Here is a 15,848-nt window from a genome sequence, read left to right as displayed (position 1 = left end):
AGTACCTGCCAAAAGAGTATTTATGTTGTCGCTCGGGAGAGACAGGGAGGCGAAATTTGTGTAGTGATTCCAGCATTCGCGTTGGTTCAAAACGTAAAGAATGTAGTCGGCGACCTGGACATGACCGTCTGGTATAAGATCGACTGGGAAGAGATTTCCAGCCGCCAAGGCAACCTAAAATGTTATTTATTCAATCATAAACTTATTCAATAAATAATCTTCTAGTATCACTAATTCTTTTCATTTTGAAAAAGGACTTTAATACGAAAATGCCTTACCGAAAGTAACTTAAAAACTTTCTTGAAAAATTTCTCTGAAGATAGTAAAAAAAGATTAAATCGAATATGTGAAAAGAAAGATAAAAAAGAGCGCAATACAACTGCTATAAATACATTTATTTACGTATTTTCTCCACTTGATCTCGTGATATTAAAAGATAACTGATGAGACGAATTATTTTCTAACGCTCTCCGAAAATCACTTAAATTCTCTTGTTAGGAAGCAAGAATTTAAATATAAAATTCAGTTGATATTTCAGAAGACTATTTGCCCTTATCCAGAACAAATACGAAACTGCTCAAACAAGAGGGATCTTAAAATTTTAAGATCCCAAATAAAAAACCAAAAATATGTTACAGAAGAATGTCAAAAGCCTTCTCTCAAAAAAAAAGAATAAAGTCAATTAAAAAATAATCTCTCATCTTTTAAAAATGACAATAATTGAACTTGAAAAAGTATTCGAAAAAGCTTTCTTTTACTCTGACTGTACCTGTTTTATTCTGGCGACATCTTCGAATGAATAGACGCCCGGAGTGTCTCTCACAAATATCCGCGGGCTTTCATGCACCAATATGCGTTCGGACAATTTCTGAGAAGGGCTCTGACAGCTTTATGCTCTTGCTAAATACGTTTTCAATTTGGCCTTGGACAATTATGAAGGAATCCGATCGAAAGTATCTCGCTTTCGCGCAATTTCCCAGGCCACCTTTTCCACCAAAACAGCTTTTTAAACAAACTCTCGCGAACTTGTCTACTTTTATAATAAAATTTCCAATAATAAATATTTTTAATCGAAAATCTTCTGAAGAATAATATCTCTAAAGACTGATCTGATCTGATTTCCGAGACATTGCAGTCTTCTTTCAAGGGAAGTATAAAAGATAACTGCTAGAAAGAAAAAGAAGTAGAAGAACAAAAGAAAGGGAACCCCACCCAGGTGACGTCAATTTGACTTGACTCAAGCTCAGAGTCAAGCTCACTCGACCTTGATTTCGAACTTCCGCCCTTGGCTAAATCAATTTGATATATTTGCCTATTTTTCTATATTTAGATTTTTCATTTTCAACCCTTTTTTATCGTCGAAATAAAACGCTTTTTTTCATTGAGCGAAGTCTCTAGTGAGATGACGGTGACGTCAATGCTCAAATTATTTCTTTCAAATATATATAAACTAATTGAGGGATGGAATGGAGCCCCTGTCCCGAGTGATTGCAGGCGCGTCTCCTGTTAGGCACACGCCGCGGTGATTGATATTCTTCTCAATAAATGTCCGGCGCAAGTTGTTGATCAGCGTCGATTTTCCTGTGTTCGCTGGAATGGGTTTTCTTCGGCCGGTTTAATCTCTTGTATACCAATTCAAAATAAAAAGTACGACAATGGAAGTAGTAAATCTATATCCCTCTAATCTAGATCATCTGAACTTCAAGAACGGTTCATTCAATTTAATTGGGACGGTACTATTGTTTCACTTTAGAATTATTTTGGGGAGGTGATAATTGAGTCAATCAACAGTTTCTTCAAACGTGCATTCTGCATTGAATTTACGACGCCCTTCTTGTGTCATTTATTCTGTTCCAAAATGACTAATTTGGGTCAGCTAGGGTCGGATTTGCAGATCTGGGGTCTTATGGCTTCGCGTAATTTGGGGATCGAGGAAGAACATTTTTGATTTCTCAGATGCTGTTCGAGTCTCTCTATTTTTAAATGCTTTCTCCATGGAAAAACGAGCTTGAAGAGGCTTCGTTTGATCACGTGACCGTTCCACTAAAGCGAAACAGTAACTATTTTCGAGCTCAAAAATTCGCCCGCCCTACAGGTAGTCGTAGAATGAAAGGTATAAAAAACCCAGCCCGTATCCCGCTGATCAGACACTCGATAGTTCCGCGCTCAGATCGCCATCGCCGCGTAATTTTTACTACTTTTTCCAGCAGCTCTGGGAGCATCGATGGACTTGTTTCGTTCGCGCAGCCCCAGACGACAGCTTCTGCCGATTCTAGTTCTTGCTGCGTGAAGTACTTTTTCTCGGCGGGAGTTAGATTCGCCAGGTCTTCTTTGTTGAAAAGAACTAGCTAAAGAAGGACTTTATTTCATGTAAAAAAGATGTAATGATATCTTATCAAAGCTCTTGAAAGAAATTGTCGCGTAAACGAGTGACGATTGTCACGTCAAAAATAACAAGTATCTTCAGGATACTATATTCTGTGTAACTTTCAATTCTCTAAAGGCGGAGAAAAATCTTATTCTAAGACTAACTTCAAACTTTATGGTCTTGACTATTTTGATGTTGAAAATAGGCAACGTACAAGACCGTGTACGGAAATTGGTTATCAAATAAGTTAGTGATAACTAGAGTTTTTTCTTCTGGACATGATTTCCTTCTTTAGAAACGATTAAATTAATTATGTTATTTATTATGTTGATTTTCGATCAGAAGTGACAATAGTCACTGAAAGTTAAAAATTTTATTTGATTTGATCAAGGAAAAGTATTCTAAAGAACAACTTTGATTGCTTACGGACAGTATGATCTAAAAAATTATTATCGATCCCCTCAATAGTAGATTTAAAGTTTTTACTCACCCTTGGAGCGCGTCCCTGCGCCGCAAAGTTGTAATTTCGCGAGCTCAGCGGAAGGCGCGCGTCGACAACTTCTATGACGCAATTGACCTTTTGAACTTGCGAGGAAATGTTCGCTGCGTTTCGCCCTTATATCAAAGTTTATCTTCTCTGCCCATATTGTCTCGTTAGCTCTGGAAAGGGGCATCTACGGTATTCGCTACGCCGCGAAAGAACAAAAAAAAGGCGATTGAATTTGTTTATTCTTCTTCTTTCCATTTTAGAAGTCAGACAAGGGCAAGGATAATAAAATTGATTACTTCTATTTGCTTTTAAAATCTTCCTCTTCTACCTTTCATATGCCTCGGGAGCCACTTTTTCGTCCAATTCGTCCCGTACGGTTGAAAATATTCTCTTTTCCAAAGTCTCGCGTTTGAAATTTTGATTTGCAGCGTTTTGGTCAAATACATTCTGAAGTTGAGAAAGTTGGAATTAGAATCTGCACTCAAACGGAGTTAAGTTTGAGTAGTATTAAATAGAAGACGTCAGTTAACACACGGGCCTGCTGTGTTCCCATAATCAGCAGGAGCAGGAACTTTTTTCTGTCAAAATTGATGGATTCTTGAATCCAAATAGATTAACCACATGGAAGACGTCTATTAACCCCCCGGGACGTCTACCAGACAGAAATGTCTGCGATCTGAAAAATAAGAACAATAGCAAAAGTGAGTTACATAATCATAACTGTCCGTAAGAATATATTTAAAAGGTACACAGTCTAAAAAGAAACCGAAAACAAGAAAAATCTACTCTTCGATTTCTTCGCCTTCCGATGAGCCATCGTCTGTTTCCCACTCTTCTTCTTTGATATCGTTCATGGCGGCCGCGTCTTCCGCCATTTCCTCGTCCTCGTCTTCCGTATCTGAATCGTCCTCGGCTGTGTCTTCAGCTTTCTTCGAGGATTGGGTGATTTTAAAGACTAGAATAAAAATTGAGTAACGAAAGAAAGTTTTTTGAATAAAACTCTCTAGTACACCATAACCACGAATTTTTGACTCTTTTCTTACCTTGAGGGCCACCTCTTTCCCCACCAACAAGAACCAGCGCTGATTTCTCTTCTGGACAAAGGACGGTGGAGAAAATCTTCCCTCCCTGTTTCTGCCTCCTCCGACTGTATTGAGCAAGAGGCTGCGTCTTGACGTTTTCCGCTGTCAAATGTTTTGACACGTTCCAGACGGTAAGACTGGCGCCTGGCATGTGACCAGAGGAGAAGAGATGCTCGGAGCTGCGGAATTGGAGTCCCGTGATCGGCTGGCTCGGCAAATGCGCCGCCCAATGCGCCGTCATCGTTAGGCTCGCCCAGAGTTGCAAATTTTTGAAAATTTTTTCTGAGCTGAGCTAGCTGAGCTGAGGTCGAAATTGAGCTGAGCTGAGCTGAGCTGGCTCCTTATAAAAAACAACTGAGCTGAGCTGAGCTGAGCTGGTTTTTATCAAAAAAATTGAGCTGAGCTGAGCTGAGCTGGGTCATATTTGAAAATTTTTGAGCTGAGCTGAGCTGAGCTGGTGATTTCTCAAACTGAGCTAGCTGAGCTGAGCTGACCATTTTTTATGCTGAGCTAGCTGAGCTGAGCTGAGCTAGCTGAGCTGAGCTGAAAAAGCTGATTTTTATTTACTATAAAAATGCCAAAAAAATGTGTTGAAGCGAATTTCAACCTTCTAGAGTAGATGGACAGGGAGCCCCTGCCCTCACACACCCCTAGACCAGCATCTCACTCGCAACATCGCACCTTTTTGACATAAAAAAATTTATTCTGTCATTTAACAATAAGGAATCCTCCAAAATATTATACAGTGGTATCATTTATGTGGATGAGCCAATGTTTCAACCTTCTAGCGTAGATGGACAGGGAGCCCCTGCCCTCGCACACCCCTAGACCAGTCTCTCACATTCGCAATCAAATATTTACCATCTGTACTTAATTATTTCTTTATCGGAAGCCCTTTTTTTTATTAAATTTCTCTCTTGTTTCAAAGAAAACTCGAATTATTTCTATCTAAAATTGACCAACAGGAAAGCATGAATAGAAAATACGTCGAAGTTTTTGAAAAAAAGACCAATCAAAAGTGGTTCGATCTTTGTCAGCTCAATAGACTGAGCTGAGCTGAGCTAGCTGAGCTGAGGTTAAAATTGAGCTAGCTGAGCTGAGCTGGCTCTTTTCGAAGAACCATTGAGCTGAGCTAGCTGAGCTGAGGTCAAATTGAGCTGAGCTGAGCTGAGCTGACCCTCACCTCAAAATTGCTGAGCTGAGCTGAGCTGAGCTGTAGCTCAGCTAGCTCAGATAGCTCAGCTCAGCTAGCTCACAAAATTTGCAACTCTGGGCTCGCCTGGTTGATGAGACAGATATTGCCTTCTGCCGTGCCGACGGCGATCAATTCTTCCGAAACAGCAATCTTCTCTATTTCGGCGTTGAGTTTTAGGTCTCGTACGCAAACCCATTTCTCTCTGAAACGAAAAAAATTGTCACAAATACACAATAAATTATAAAAATTCAATCTAATGAAGAATATCTTTTTCTTATTACTTCTTTGAAATTCCTTTTGATAAGTAATAAAATGTCCGAAGATAGATAAATCGACTTCTTTATTCCTTTTTCTCTGGTAATGAAATAGATTACCTTTTGTCGAATATTTTGGTGAGGCCAACGCCGTTGCCAGTAATTATGCGCTCGCTCTTGGAAAAGATAATTTGGTTAATTGGAGAATCAGATTTCTTTCCCAGCGCCACTTTCTGCGCGTTCTCCAGCGACCAGACAAGTGCCTGTCCGTCCGTTCCGCCCGAAGCAAGTTGATTCTTTCCGTCCCAACTGAGGGAAACGACGGCTGTGTCCTTAAATAAGTCTCAAGTTAGGTTCTTGCGGAGTAAGTTGATTTCTGTTACCTTTTTATGTCCATTCAAGACGTACGCTGGCCCTGGAGCGTTGATAATGTCCAAATCCCAAATCTGTATTTCGCTGGTGATCGTTCCCACAGCGACAAAGTTGTTGCCATACTCTGCGCCTTCTTCTTCCTCCACAGCTTCGCCGATTTCGGAATTGATGTAGGCGAGAACGAGGGGAGGGCCGGAAAGGGGAATGTCGTTGCGGACGTAGTATTCTTCGTTCGAGTTAAAAATTCGAACCTAGAAATTATTTAGAAAAGGAAATTTATACTCAATACACTTTAAAAAGCAGAAGGCGGCTTTTTCATCTTCAAAATGAAAAATTATGAAGAAGCATTTTAGATTCAGAGATTAAAAATACCTCAACAGCTGCAGTTCCTTCTGGACTATCCACACCAGCTAACAGAACATGATCTTCCGGTTTGATCACCAAATCTTCTTCGTCTTCCTTGTCGAATTCTCCAACGGGGGTGTACTCATCTTCTCCCTCGTGAACCAAAGCGCCGATGCTGCCTGGATCGATGATTCCCGGCTCGTCGTCGTAATCGTCCAGGTTGAATTTATCCCACACATCGCTGTCTTCCTGAAAATGCATTAAATTCAACTAAACAAAGGCTTTGTTACAAAGCACGAAAACTTACCTTTTCCAATTCCGGTCTGAGCGCTTTCTTCTCATCCGATACAGTTTCCATATTTTCATCCTCTGATTCTAGCTCCTCTTCGCTCTCGTCTGCTTTCACTTTTCCCAGCTTTTCTTTGATCTCGAGAAGCTCATCTTCTTCCAAATTCACGCGATCTGGGACGCTTTTCAGAACTCCTTTAGGAAGCCACGCTACGCTTAGAGTCCGCGGCTCTGCCATTCTGAAACGTTTTTTTATATGAAAATTTCATCTAAATCAGTTTTTTAATTGCCAATATTAGATTTTCATACAGAATTTCAAGACAATGTTCCAAAATAATTTTGCGTTATTATTTCCAACTCATTTATCTTGCTTAAAATTGTATTAAATAAATTTTCTTTATTTATTGGTCTCCCTTCTGTATCATTCTCTTATCCCATCGTCATTATCCCAAAATCTCATTTTTCTACATTTCCAGCCAGCGGGCGGGAATCGGAGGACCCATGGGAACCTCGCCTCTTCCAGCAGCCGGAGGACCAGTGGCACTTTCTCAGAGCCCCTCCCTCTTTTTCTCAAAACCGTCTCTTCCTCAATATTTTTGTTTAGTCCTGCCAGGTTTGCCAAATAAATAAAACGAATTTTATATCAATTTTCAAGGTGAATTTATTTTTTTAATAAGATCGGCGATCTTAGATCGCTTTCTTGACTCTTCGTTTTTCGATCTTAGAGTTGTTTGTGATCTTCCTGAATCGATCAACGTTTCTGCCGAAATTCTGGACCATTTTCTTGAGGTTGTTGTATTTTTCCTCAAGAATCTCATATTCGAGCTGTTTTTGGTTGCATGACTGACATTCCTAATTAATTGAATATCAAATTGAGGACCTTTTTATTGTATTCTTACCGAATTGTCGCAGTCTCCTCCTTTGCTGAAGAATTCTATCTTCTTTCTCGCTTTGCCAGTTCTTGGCATAGTGTCCACAATATTTGCCTTCTTTGCTGGGCTTTCTTCCGCATCAATATCAATTCCTCTTTTCCTGGAATTTTTCTTTGCGGTGATCTCCTGAAAATAGATTTACATTTACCAAATGAAAGTTGTTCTTACTTTTGGATCTGGACGCCGCGGTTTACAACTGGAATAGTTCTCTTCGGCTCCCTTTTTGCTCCAAAACAGCTACCTTTCTGACAGGAAGGGTCCGGTTCAGCGCTGAAAAAGTTCTAATTTTCGGTTTTTGCTCCATTCTCAACTGATTTTAGTTGGCGAGTGTCGTGCATTACGCGGATTTCAAATCAGATAGCACTTGATTTGCGCCAAGATTGCATACAACCGTTTTTGAAAAATTTTGGCAAAGATGAAGCGGGTTCGCTTGACTTTCAGTTGCATTCATTTTGTTATCGCGAAGACCGGTTATGTCAAAAAATCTAAGCGCGTGAGTTTCAAAATGAAACGATCCAAAATAATATTTTTTATTATTCTTTTCGCTGTCTTCTCGATTTGCCTTTTGCATTTCTTCAGGAAAAGCAAAAATCTTTATTCCTCTGGCGAAAAATCTAAGCAGTTAATTTCCCGAAAGAAATTAGGCAAGAGAAATGAATTCCCTTTGATGCTTCTTGTTTCATTGCCAGGAAGCGGAAACACTTGGTTTAGACAGCTATTCGAAGAAACTACTGGTTTTTATACTGGCAGCGCATATTTCGACGATGCTCTCATCTCCGGAGGACTTCTTGGAGAAGCTACCCGATTTGAAGACGGACAGACTCCACTTGTAAAAACGCATAGTGTCAAGCATGCTGATTTTTCAAAGGCGCAAGGAGCAATCCTCCTGATTCGAAATCCATACGATGCGACAGTTGCAGAATGGAAACGAAAACGAACCAAGTCGCATACTGGCATTCCCAGTGAGGCCATTTTTCAAGACGGTTTATTTGATCAATTCGCGAAGAAAAATCTACTTCGCTGGCGAAAGCTGGTATACGAAGTTTTCAATCATATGTCTTTTCTGAGAAAGAAGGTGAAAATCATTTACTACGAAGATTTAATGAGAAATGCAACTGCTGAGCTTCAAAAAGTACTTGACTTTTACAAAACCGAGATCAATTGGGATCCAGAAATTTCTTGGAAAGTGAATGTCGAAGGTCAATTTCACCGGCAAAGTCAGAAACCGACGATAGAATATTTTAGCGAATCGTTGATCGATCAAGGCGATTATAATATCGATGCTCTTAAGAAGTTCTTAATGCTTGCGAATGAGCCTGTTTTCAATAGAGGTGAATACTCTCGTGGAAAGAAAGTCGAGTTTGAATACCTTGAAGAAGATATTCTCAAAAATAAGAATGCTGCACATAGATATAAGGCTTCTTATGCAGCCAACCAGCAAGGAAAACTTCCTCGAAATTATTTCCAAGACCCGTTGATGTTGTGGAAAAATGAATGTTCTCCACAAGATGGCGTTATTTTTCTGAGAAAGCATAAATCTGCCTCTTCCACTCTAAAAGCAATGGCGGAGAAATTCCTCGAAACTATCGGAGTTGAATCAGAAGAGCCGTTTAGTGGTCCCCTAGGAGGTTGTTTTCCAGCTAAATTTGATGAGCGATGCTGGTCAGGTTCAATGAGGAATGACCCTGTGCTGGCGATGACGTTTCATTTTCGATGGAATCCGGAATACTTGCCGAGTATTCTTGACAAAAATCGGCGAAAAGTGAAAACCTTCACATCCATAAGAAATCCTCTTGATGTCTTTCGGTCTGCACTGAGTTTCTTCAATAGACAGGAATTTGCAAAAAACTGCGAATTCGTTTGCTGGGGAGAACCTTATCGCTCACTTCTAGGAAAATCAAGTGAGCAAACGACAGCTAATGAGGTGATAGAATCCATGCCACAGAATTTCAGCATTGATCATCCGCTGTCATTCCGAGTTAGCAATATGCAGAGCTTCGAGCTTGGAATGCATCTGGACAGGTTAAATGACACGAATTATGTCCATGAAACTCTCCAAAAATTGGAGAAACAGTTCGATCTGGTGATCTTGGCGGAGCGTTTTATGGAAGGAGTTGTCCTACTAAAACATATGCTTTGTTGCGAATACGAAGATCTTTATGTCTCGTCGAGAAATATCAGAGAATACGAGAAGACAGAACTGACCAAAGAACAGCTCAAAATCTTCAGTGATTTCAACAAAGCTGATTTGATGATGTACGACTTTTTTAACCATTCGTTTGAGCGAAAAATTCAAGCCTTTGGGAAAGAGGTAAAAAGAGGAAATTATTATAATTTTAGCATTTTTAGAGATTCGATGACGAGTTGCGCATTGCAAAGGAAACATTTAACAAATGCGAAAGCAATGAGTTGGACTGCGGTCTAACTCGGAAAAAGATCGGTAATAAAATAACAATACGAGCCTCTTCATGACTTGTTTTAGCGCCATCGTCAGTGAAAATAAACACTCCGTCACTTTCTTTAGACGAATTTCTAAGTCTTGTCCGCGAGAACAAGGGACAATGTGAAAATGAATTCCACTTTTATAGAGTCATAAAGAAGATCAAGAGCGGAGAGCCACCAAAGTTAGACCAAGCTGATGATCTTAAAAGATGTCTGCAAATTATTGAAACGAAAAAGCAATTAAATGATACATGATGTATGAAAATAGTTGTGGTTCGACCGCCGAATCAAATTGTTCAATTTTATTAAAAGATATGTACACAAATAAAAGACATACAAATTTTACTTCTCCACAGCAGTGACAATCATCTTTGGGCTCACTTCTTTGACATCAAAAAGTGAGTCTTGTCTCAAGTCTTCCACTGGCAGCAGGAATTTGACATTATCTTTACTAAGTGTATAGCATCCCTTGTTTTTCATGATTGGCATTGTTGTTGTAATCTTTTGTGAGGTTCCAGCGAGCCAAAATTTGCTCCTGATGGTTTCCTCTTCTTCGTTGATTTCGTAAGCGTTGTTGGCCATGAGAGTGCCGACGATGCCTTCTGGGTTGTTGAGCTGCTCAGATTCAGATGCTTCGAATCCAAGCTGGTCTTTGTGAACATGAACGCGCATTGTAGGTCCATCTTTTTTATATTGTTTAATGAGAGAATCGATGATTATATCATACCTCGAAGATGGATAAGAGCAACGTGTTTGCCGTGACTGTCGTGGTGTCTCTGGATGAGAACATCTCCGAATTCCCACTCATCAACGTTGTTGTAGATGAGCGTGAGCTGCCTGGAGCCATTCTTGCCAAGAGTAATGTTCTTCGGCGAGAGTTTAACAGTAGTTCCGGAATGAGTCTAAATAGTATAAAAATCACGATTTTCATGTGGCTTTCCTACCGTCAGACCAACTTCCTCAATCCATGAGTGCTTTTGATTGCCACCGAATTTCGCGTTGACAGTAAAATCATGAAGATTGTCTTTCAACAGTGTGAAAATATCACCATCTTTGCCTTGGAAGTTGAAACACAGAGTTGGCTGACCAGGGGCAGATACTTTGAAATGAGGGTCAGCGTAGACATTGAAATAGCTGCTCCCGCCGCCCATCGTGTTGCATGTGTAGCTTCCAAGAGTGTTGACGCAAACCGGCTTGGTTGCTGGACAAGGGGATGTCAAACATTCGTCGATATCTTCGCAGGTACCAGCGATATCTTCATAGCCGTCGTCACATGAGCAGTAGCTATTTCCGACTGCATCAGTAATGCAACTTCCGTACAAGCCGCAATCCTCGTTACAAGTATTAGTTGTTGGAGGCTTGGTAGTTTCTACGTTGAAATATCGTTCTTCCTGTCCGAAAACGACCGTGGCAAGAGTGAGTTTAAAAGTTTCATATCGGTTAGTTATGAAGGTTTCTCTCAAAAATATTCTCCTTCTTTTATCAAGAAGTCAGTTAGCGTGTTCTGATGATTAGACCTGCAGCGATCGTAGTTTATATACACCCTCAAATTCGCTTACAGAGAGAGCGTGAAATGTTAAACCCTTGAAGCCTTTTGTACACTCCAGCTCAAAATGTTAATTGATGATGATCGCAATCCACTAAAAGCAAACGTATGCGAGAAATCGACTTTTACGGGTGCGTCTATCGATATGATTTTCTCGAATTGACTCAGATTTGATATTTTCACAGTCTGACATTGGTTCAAATGAGAACAAAACGCATTTTGTACAGTTTTTATTCAGTTTTATTAGCAAGAAAATATTTGCGTACAAAAGATTCTAGGTGAACCATTGCGAAGGGGATTTTATTGTGCTCAAGCTTAAAAAATAATGAAAAAGAACGTTTTCTCCTCCCACCTGTTTAGAAGTTTTAACTGCAGTGTCTTTATCGATAAGCTTTACTGGGCCGCTTTTGAATGCCAAAAACTGCACTTCAACAGCGCGTTCAAAATAGTAAGCATGATCGAAAGCTACAGCAAGGGTTTGTCCAAAGGTCAAAATTCCATGGTTAGCGAGGACGAGAACTTCACGGTTCGGCGCTTGAAAGAGAAGATTGGATATCCTTTGGGCTTCATCGGATTGTGACGTTGCGATCCCGTCATATTTATTTTCGTAAAGGGTGTTCAAGAGGAAGCGACAAGAGTTTTGATGAACTGGTTGAATGCTATTATTGCGGAGACAGGAAAGTGCTGCTGATTTCAGAGAGTGCGTATGAACGACAGCTTGAAATAATGTTGATGTATCATTTTCAAGACTATCTACCTTTGACATTTTGATGATCCTTGTAAATTTGTGAATGCAAATAGAACGCGGCATCGAGGGGCTGGTTCAAAAGCAGTTTGGGCTCCCTTTTAGAGTGGTCTCCGTTTGCCCAAGTCGCCGTTTGCCCAAGTCGCCGTCTGCCCAAGATCGCCGTTTGCCCAACTTGGGCAGACGGAGACTTGGGCAAACGGCGATCTTGGGCAGAGGGCGATCAAATTGAAAATATAATCATAATTCAATTTAAGGACCCCCCCATCAAGAATCGTCAAAATACGTCTCTTTAGTGAACGATTTTCTCGGAAACTATCTTAGGTATACCCTTAATTTAAACTGCAAGCTTTAGATCGAACCCTCGCCTGCAACCGTTCCCTTTATGGTGATATCTCGATATCAAACTTAAGGTTATACAGGCCATTAAAGGTAAGGTTGCTTAGTGAAGGTTTTTTTCGGGTTTTTAATTGGGGTATACCCTTAATTTTTTTTCAGGATAAAGTTAAGGCCCTTAGCTGCGACCGTTCCCCTTTTGAGAGTTTTTGGCTAACGAACTTTAGGAGGAAAGCCTCTTTAAAATTTAATCAGTCGAATTTTAGGCGAATTTCCAGATTTATATTTTCAGTTTTTATTCCCTAAATTGCCTTATTAATTATGTTTTTGTACTCCTTTTTGTGATAAAAATAGTTTTTATGATGGGTTTACCCTTAATAATCACTAAAAAATAGCGAGCTTAAGATTCTTATGAAAATTAAAACGCAAATTTTTAATTTTCGGAGCAAATTTCTGACAAAATTTTCTTAAAGAGCAAAAAAATTTTCTGAATAAAAGTTCTTCCTCGTCGTCTAAACTACCCAAAAAAGCTAAAAAACTTAGAAGATTTTGACTTTTTTCATCTTGATGGGGGGGTCCTTAAGGGGGAGTATCACGGATTTTGGGCTAAAGGGGGGTCGGAGACTTGCTCTCATTTCCAGCACACCTTAGATATCGCTAAAATTCCGCCTGTGGTCGATAGATATGACCAATATCTAGTGCTGTTTTTCTCGGATTTGAATTTACTCAACCGGTTTTGGCAGTAGAGAGCTAAGAGTCAACCCCGTTTTTCAAAAATCGCGATTTTGGGCTCTCGGAGGATTAAAATTTTTCTAAATAAATGAAGTCGGATCCTGGAATTCTAACTGGTTTAAGAAAGTTCAAACCCTTATCTAAGGCTGTTTTGAAGGAATTTTCCTGAGCCCAAGAAATTCTTAACAAAATTTTTTTTTTTGAAAAAGTGTTACCAAAAATGAAAATTTTCATGAAATCTATACGTATTAAAAAAGTCAAAAAAAAAAAGATTTTATGGTATTTTTTGTAAAAGGACATTCATCTTCGATAGAAAAAATGCATGTAAACGTAAAAAAAACACTCTGATAAAAAATTTTTTCACCAAGAATGCCCTCGAAAAATGTCATAAGGCGGGACGGGGCAAGTTTCAATGTCGTTTTTCGGGTATTTTTTCTGAATAATTCTAAAAATACTCAATATCTTTTTTGTTAGTCAAGGCCTAAGCTACAAGAATCTGGAAAGAGATTATTAAAATACCGACTTTGAAAAAGGCGTGATACTCCCCCTTAAAGAAATTAATTATGAAATCAAAATTAGCAGGATAGGATAGATTCGCTAGTTTTACGTCCGAGGCCTACACATTGAGGAAACGATGGATGCGCCGAGTCCTCACAAGCGCTAATCCCCAACTTGGTTGAATTGATGTTTTCCCATAATGCTGTTTCTTGTGATTCATTTTCGGTCCGTTCTATTTTTGGAAATGTTTCTTATTGAAACTTAGGGAAAACAGTCATTGTGAGAAGTGAGAAAAAGGGAAAAACTGATGGAACTTTTCCCAAAACCTCCGGGAGACGGACGGTGCCGGAACCAAATTGGTACCCGGTACCAAAGTCAAGCATATTTTCTGGCTCATCAAAAAACTAATGTCCGCTTCGCGGCTGCAGTGTGAGGAAACTCTATTTATGGACCGTCGGAATATTCGGAATATACCGAATGACCGACCTAATGACCGACCGAATATACTTCAAGTATAATGAATGATTAACTCTTCCGGGAATAGTTTATTAGTACTTTTATTGAGAATTTAGCGACTTTCATAATTAAACCATCCATTACGAAGGCTCTTCGTTATCAATGTAAACGATGTCATAATTCGGAAAGCTTCCGTAGAGTCCACGATACTGTTTTTTCATTTCGTCTCTTATTTATGTGTTTATGCTCAAGAATTTATTCGAAAATCGGATACAACTATTGAAAAACAATATAAAAGTAAGAAAATTGTGGTGGTCTTGTCAAGGATCCACGGTTAATAACCGTTCAAAAGACATCACAGGACAACCTTTGTTTTCACCTGAAAGTTTCTGCAAATCAGAGCGCAACCAGCAGACTAAGTGATGATAATGAAATTGTCGCCTTACTTCTATCATTTTATGATCAATCAATTAAAAAAATTCACATCGCCGTTTGCCTAAGATCTCCGTCTGCCCAAGTTGGGCAAACGGCGACTTGGGCAGACGGCGACTTGGGCAAACGGCGGCTTGGGCAAACGGAGACCACTCTCCCTTTTAATGAAATCTAAATCAATCCATTTTTCACCACAAAGCCATTTTCCATCAAGAGTGACTTCCAAAATATCTTCTGGTGAAATGTCGTCCCATTGAATTCCAAATGGCGCCTACTAAATGAACATAAAAAGTCATAAACGCCGAGCAAACCATCAGAATGATATCGCTTTTCTTTTGCCCATCCTCTACTCTGCATGATATATGATTCTTTAGGGGGTTTACTGATTGTTTCTGCAGAAAAGCAGACATTGATTTAACTTTATAAACCTCCATTTACGCCTTCATTCAATCCATACGCCGCTAAAGCTCTATGCGCCGCTGCAATTTCTCTCTTTTTCCTTTCAAATCTCATTAGGCTCTTTTATGGATCAAGCTCTGGAGTCCTCCCAAACTTTCAAAAGAGTTGCTCAATATGAGCCACTTCAGATTCTTGCTCGACGATGCCCCCAGGCAGCAGTAATTTATCGATCAAGTAATATTTAAAAAGTCAATAATTAAAAGCAACAAAGACGAATGTTTCAACCACTCGTCTCTGGTTTCGCGGTCACATGGTCGGTTAGACGTTTTTATTTGATGATGAATTGCAGAATTTCAGTGCAGATTTACAGATCTACAATGAAGAGGCTTGTCAATGAATTGCTTTTGAATACAGAACAAGTGAATGAATTGCTGAATCCGCGACTTTATTCTTCTTCAAACAGCATTTGAATCAGATCGGGTTTGAAGAGTTGGTCTTCGACCAGTTTGTTCTAAAATACGTACTCAACTCTGCACTGCAAAAAGAGTTGCGTCAGAAATTTGACGAGCGTAAATCGAACCTTCTCGCCATATTTTAAGAGTGTCGGCACTCCTGTGAGCTTGAGTTTAGGGTCAACTCGGAAGTCGTTCTTTTATTCTTCCAGTAAGTTCGTCCTCCGACGTCGACATGTACGAAAACAGCGCCTTCCGGCAGTCTTCCTAATTCGCCGTGGACAACCTAAACATCTTACTGAAAATAATTCGACAAGCAAAACGTACAGGTTCGGCAGTGACGCAGTCCGGGCACCAGCTCTTCCCATTTTCATCCTTGCCTCCACAGAAGAGCGCGAAGATGTCTTTCCCGCTGTTACTTTTAACAAATTCTTGCCACTCAGCGTATCCTGTGACGTGGTTTGGCATGATTCTGAAAGTCAAA

At 39.8% G+C, this 15,848-nt stretch overlaps 6 protein-coding genes and 1 long non-coding RNA gene across 8 annotated transcripts; 1 reads left to right on the top strand and 6 right to left on the bottom strand.

Annotated features, from left to right (window-relative positions):
• Nucleotides 1–1,309: 1,309 nt before the first annotated feature.
• On the bottom strand, nucleotides 1,310–3,327 carry LOC145702392 (mitochondrial ribosome-associated GTPase 1-like). Its single transcript, XM_081779614.1, has 3 exons — nucleotides 3,187–3,327; nucleotides 2,859–2,983; nucleotides 1,310–2,348 (listed from the first exon to the last, which is right to left on the bottom strand). The coding sequence occupies exons 1-3, from the start codon at nucleotides 3,302–3,304 to the stop codon at nucleotides 2,073–2,075; spliced, it is 519 nt and encodes a 172-aa protein (XP_081635740.1). The 5' UTR covers nucleotides 3,305–3,327; the 3' UTR covers nucleotides 1,310–2,072.
• A 245-nt stretch (nucleotides 3,328–3,572) lies between these two features.
• Nucleotides 3,573–6,632, bottom strand: LOC145701967 (periodic tryptophan protein 1 homolog). Its single transcript, XM_081779179.1, has 7 exons — nucleotides 6,414–6,632; nucleotides 6,134–6,355; nucleotides 5,773–6,012; nucleotides 5,510–5,721; nucleotides 5,221–5,337; nucleotides 3,902–4,194; nucleotides 3,573–3,813 (listed from the first exon to the last, which is right to left on the bottom strand). Exons 1-7 carry the CDS (start codon nucleotides 6,630–6,632, stop codon nucleotides 3,641–3,643), a joined length of 1,476 nt encoding a protein of 491 aa, XP_081635305.1. The 3' UTR covers nucleotides 3,573–3,640.
• A 412-nt stretch (nucleotides 6,633–7,044) lies between these two features.
• On the bottom strand, nucleotides 7,045–7,692 carry LOC145703938 (uncharacterized). 2 transcript variants are annotated; one of them, XM_081781356.1, is made up of 3 exons: nucleotides 7,568–7,692; nucleotides 7,294–7,452; nucleotides 7,045–7,198 (listed from the first exon to the last, which is right to left on the bottom strand). In XM_081781356.1, exons 1-3 carry the CDS (start codon nucleotides 7,628–7,630, stop codon nucleotides 7,082–7,084), a joined length of 339 nt encoding a protein of 112 aa, XP_081637482.1. In that variant the 5' UTR covers nucleotides 7,631–7,692; the 3' UTR covers nucleotides 7,045–7,081. The 2 variants fall into 2 exon arrangements, with proteins under 2 accessions (XP_081637482.1, XP_081637481.1); XM_081781355.1 differs by having other exon boundaries at nucleotides 7,045–7,246; nucleotides 7,568–7,661.
• Nucleotides 7,693–7,819: 127 nt separating this feature from the next.
• Nucleotides 7,820–9,751, top strand: LOC145701965 (uncharacterized). The gene has a single exon (XM_081779178.1). The coding sequence runs from the start codon at nucleotides 7,832–7,834 to the stop codon at nucleotides 9,749–9,751; it is 1,920 nt and encodes a 639-aa protein (XP_081635304.1). The 5' UTR covers nucleotides 7,820–7,831.
• Nucleotides 9,752–10,041: 290 nt separating this feature from the next.
• On the bottom strand, nucleotides 10,042–11,255 carry LOC145701964 (inter-alpha-trypsin inhibitor heavy chain H3-like; the record flags this gene model as incomplete). Its single annotated transcript, XM_081779177.1, has 3 exons — nucleotides 10,042–10,451; nucleotides 10,496–10,670; nucleotides 10,713–11,255. Coding segments are annotated over 3 exons (1,059 nt in total), but the record flags the coding sequence as incomplete, so codon positions are not given.
• A 276-nt stretch (nucleotides 11,256–11,531) lies between these two features.
• LOC145701963 (putative aldolase class 2 protein PA3430) lies at nucleotides 11,532–14,302 on the bottom strand. The gene is made up of 4 exons (XM_081779176.1): nucleotides 14,226–14,302; nucleotides 12,072–12,157; nucleotides 11,667–12,031; nucleotides 11,532–11,628 (listed from the first exon to the last, which is right to left on the bottom strand). Exons 1-4 carry the CDS (start codon nucleotides 14,300–14,302, stop codon nucleotides 11,545–11,547), a joined length of 612 nt encoding a protein of 203 aa, XP_081635302.1. The 3' UTR covers nucleotides 11,532–11,544.
• Nucleotides 14,303–15,492: 1,190 nt separating this feature from the next.
• LOC145703947 (uncharacterized) lies at nucleotides 15,493–15,833 on the bottom strand. The gene is made up of 2 exons (XR_014134399.1): nucleotides 15,745–15,833; nucleotides 15,493–15,650 (listed from the first exon to the last, which is right to left on the bottom strand). It is a non-coding gene; the product is annotated as an uncharacterized LOC145703947 (long non-coding RNA).
• Between the last annotated feature and the right edge of the window lie 15 nt (nucleotides 15,834–15,848).

Source organism: Oikopleura dioica, chromosome PAR (genome assembly GCF_907165135.1).
Source record: "Oikopleura dioica chromosome PAR, OKI2018_I68_1.0, whole genome shotgun sequence".
In the NCBI taxonomy this organism is placed as follows: domain Eukaryota; kingdom Metazoa; phylum Chordata; class Appendicularia; order Copelata; family Oikopleuridae; genus Oikopleura; species Oikopleura dioica.
The sequence above is the reverse complement of the archived record's forward strand: the minus strand, read 5'-3'. Positions and strand labels throughout refer to the sequence as shown.

Coding starts and splice junctions, on each gene's coding strand:
- LOC145701963 (XM_081779176.1), bottom strand. CDS start 14,302: ATGAAAAAACAGTATCGTGGACTCTACGGAAGCTTTCCGAATTATGAC. Junction 12,158..14,225: donor ATTGATAACGAAGAGCCTTC/GTAATGGATGGT, acceptor CCACTCTAAAAG/GGAGCCCAAACTGCTTTTGA. Junction 11,629..11,666: donor CAGTTAAAACTTCTAAACAG/GTGGGAGGAGAA, acceptor TTATTTTTTAAG/CTTGAGCACAATAAAATCCC.
- LOC145703938 (XM_081781355.1), bottom strand. CDS start 7,630: ATGGAGCAAAAACCGAAAATTAGAACTTTTTCAGCGCTGAACCGGACC. Junction 7,453..7,567: donor GGACCCTTCCTGTCAGAAAG/GTAGCTGTTTTG, acceptor ATCTATTTTCAG/GAGATCACCGCAAAGAAAAA. Junction 7,247..7,293: donor GAGGAGACTGCGACAATTCG/GTAAGAATACAA, acceptor TCAATTAATTAG/GAATGTCAGTCATGCAACCA.
- LOC145702392 (XM_081779614.1), bottom strand. CDS start 3,304: ATGTATTTGACCAAAACGCTGCAAATCAAAATTTCAAACGCGAGACTT. Junction 2,984..3,186: donor GCTCCCGAGGCATATGAAAG/GTAGAAGAGGAA, acceptor CTTTGATATAAG/GGCGAAACGCAGCGAACATT. Junction 2,349..2,858: donor CGCAGGGACGCGCTCCAAGG/GTGAGTAAAAAC, acceptor GTCCTTCTTTAG/CTAGTTCTTTTCAACAAAGA.
- LOC145701967 (XM_081779179.1), bottom strand. CDS start 6,632: ATGGCAGAGCCGCGGACTCTAAGCGTAGCGTGGCTTCCTAAAGGAGTT. Junction 5,722..5,772: donor TCTTGAATGGACATAAAAAG/GTAACAGAAATC, acceptor GACTTATTTAAG/GACACAGCCGTCGTTTCCCT. Junction 4,195..5,220: donor AATATCTGTCTCATCAACCA/GGCGAGCCCAGA, acceptor TTTGCAACTCTG/GGCGAGCCTAACGATGACGG.
- LOC145701965 (XM_081779178.1), top strand. CDS start 7,832: ATGAAACGATCCAAAATAATATTTTTTATTATTCTTTTCGCTGTCTTC.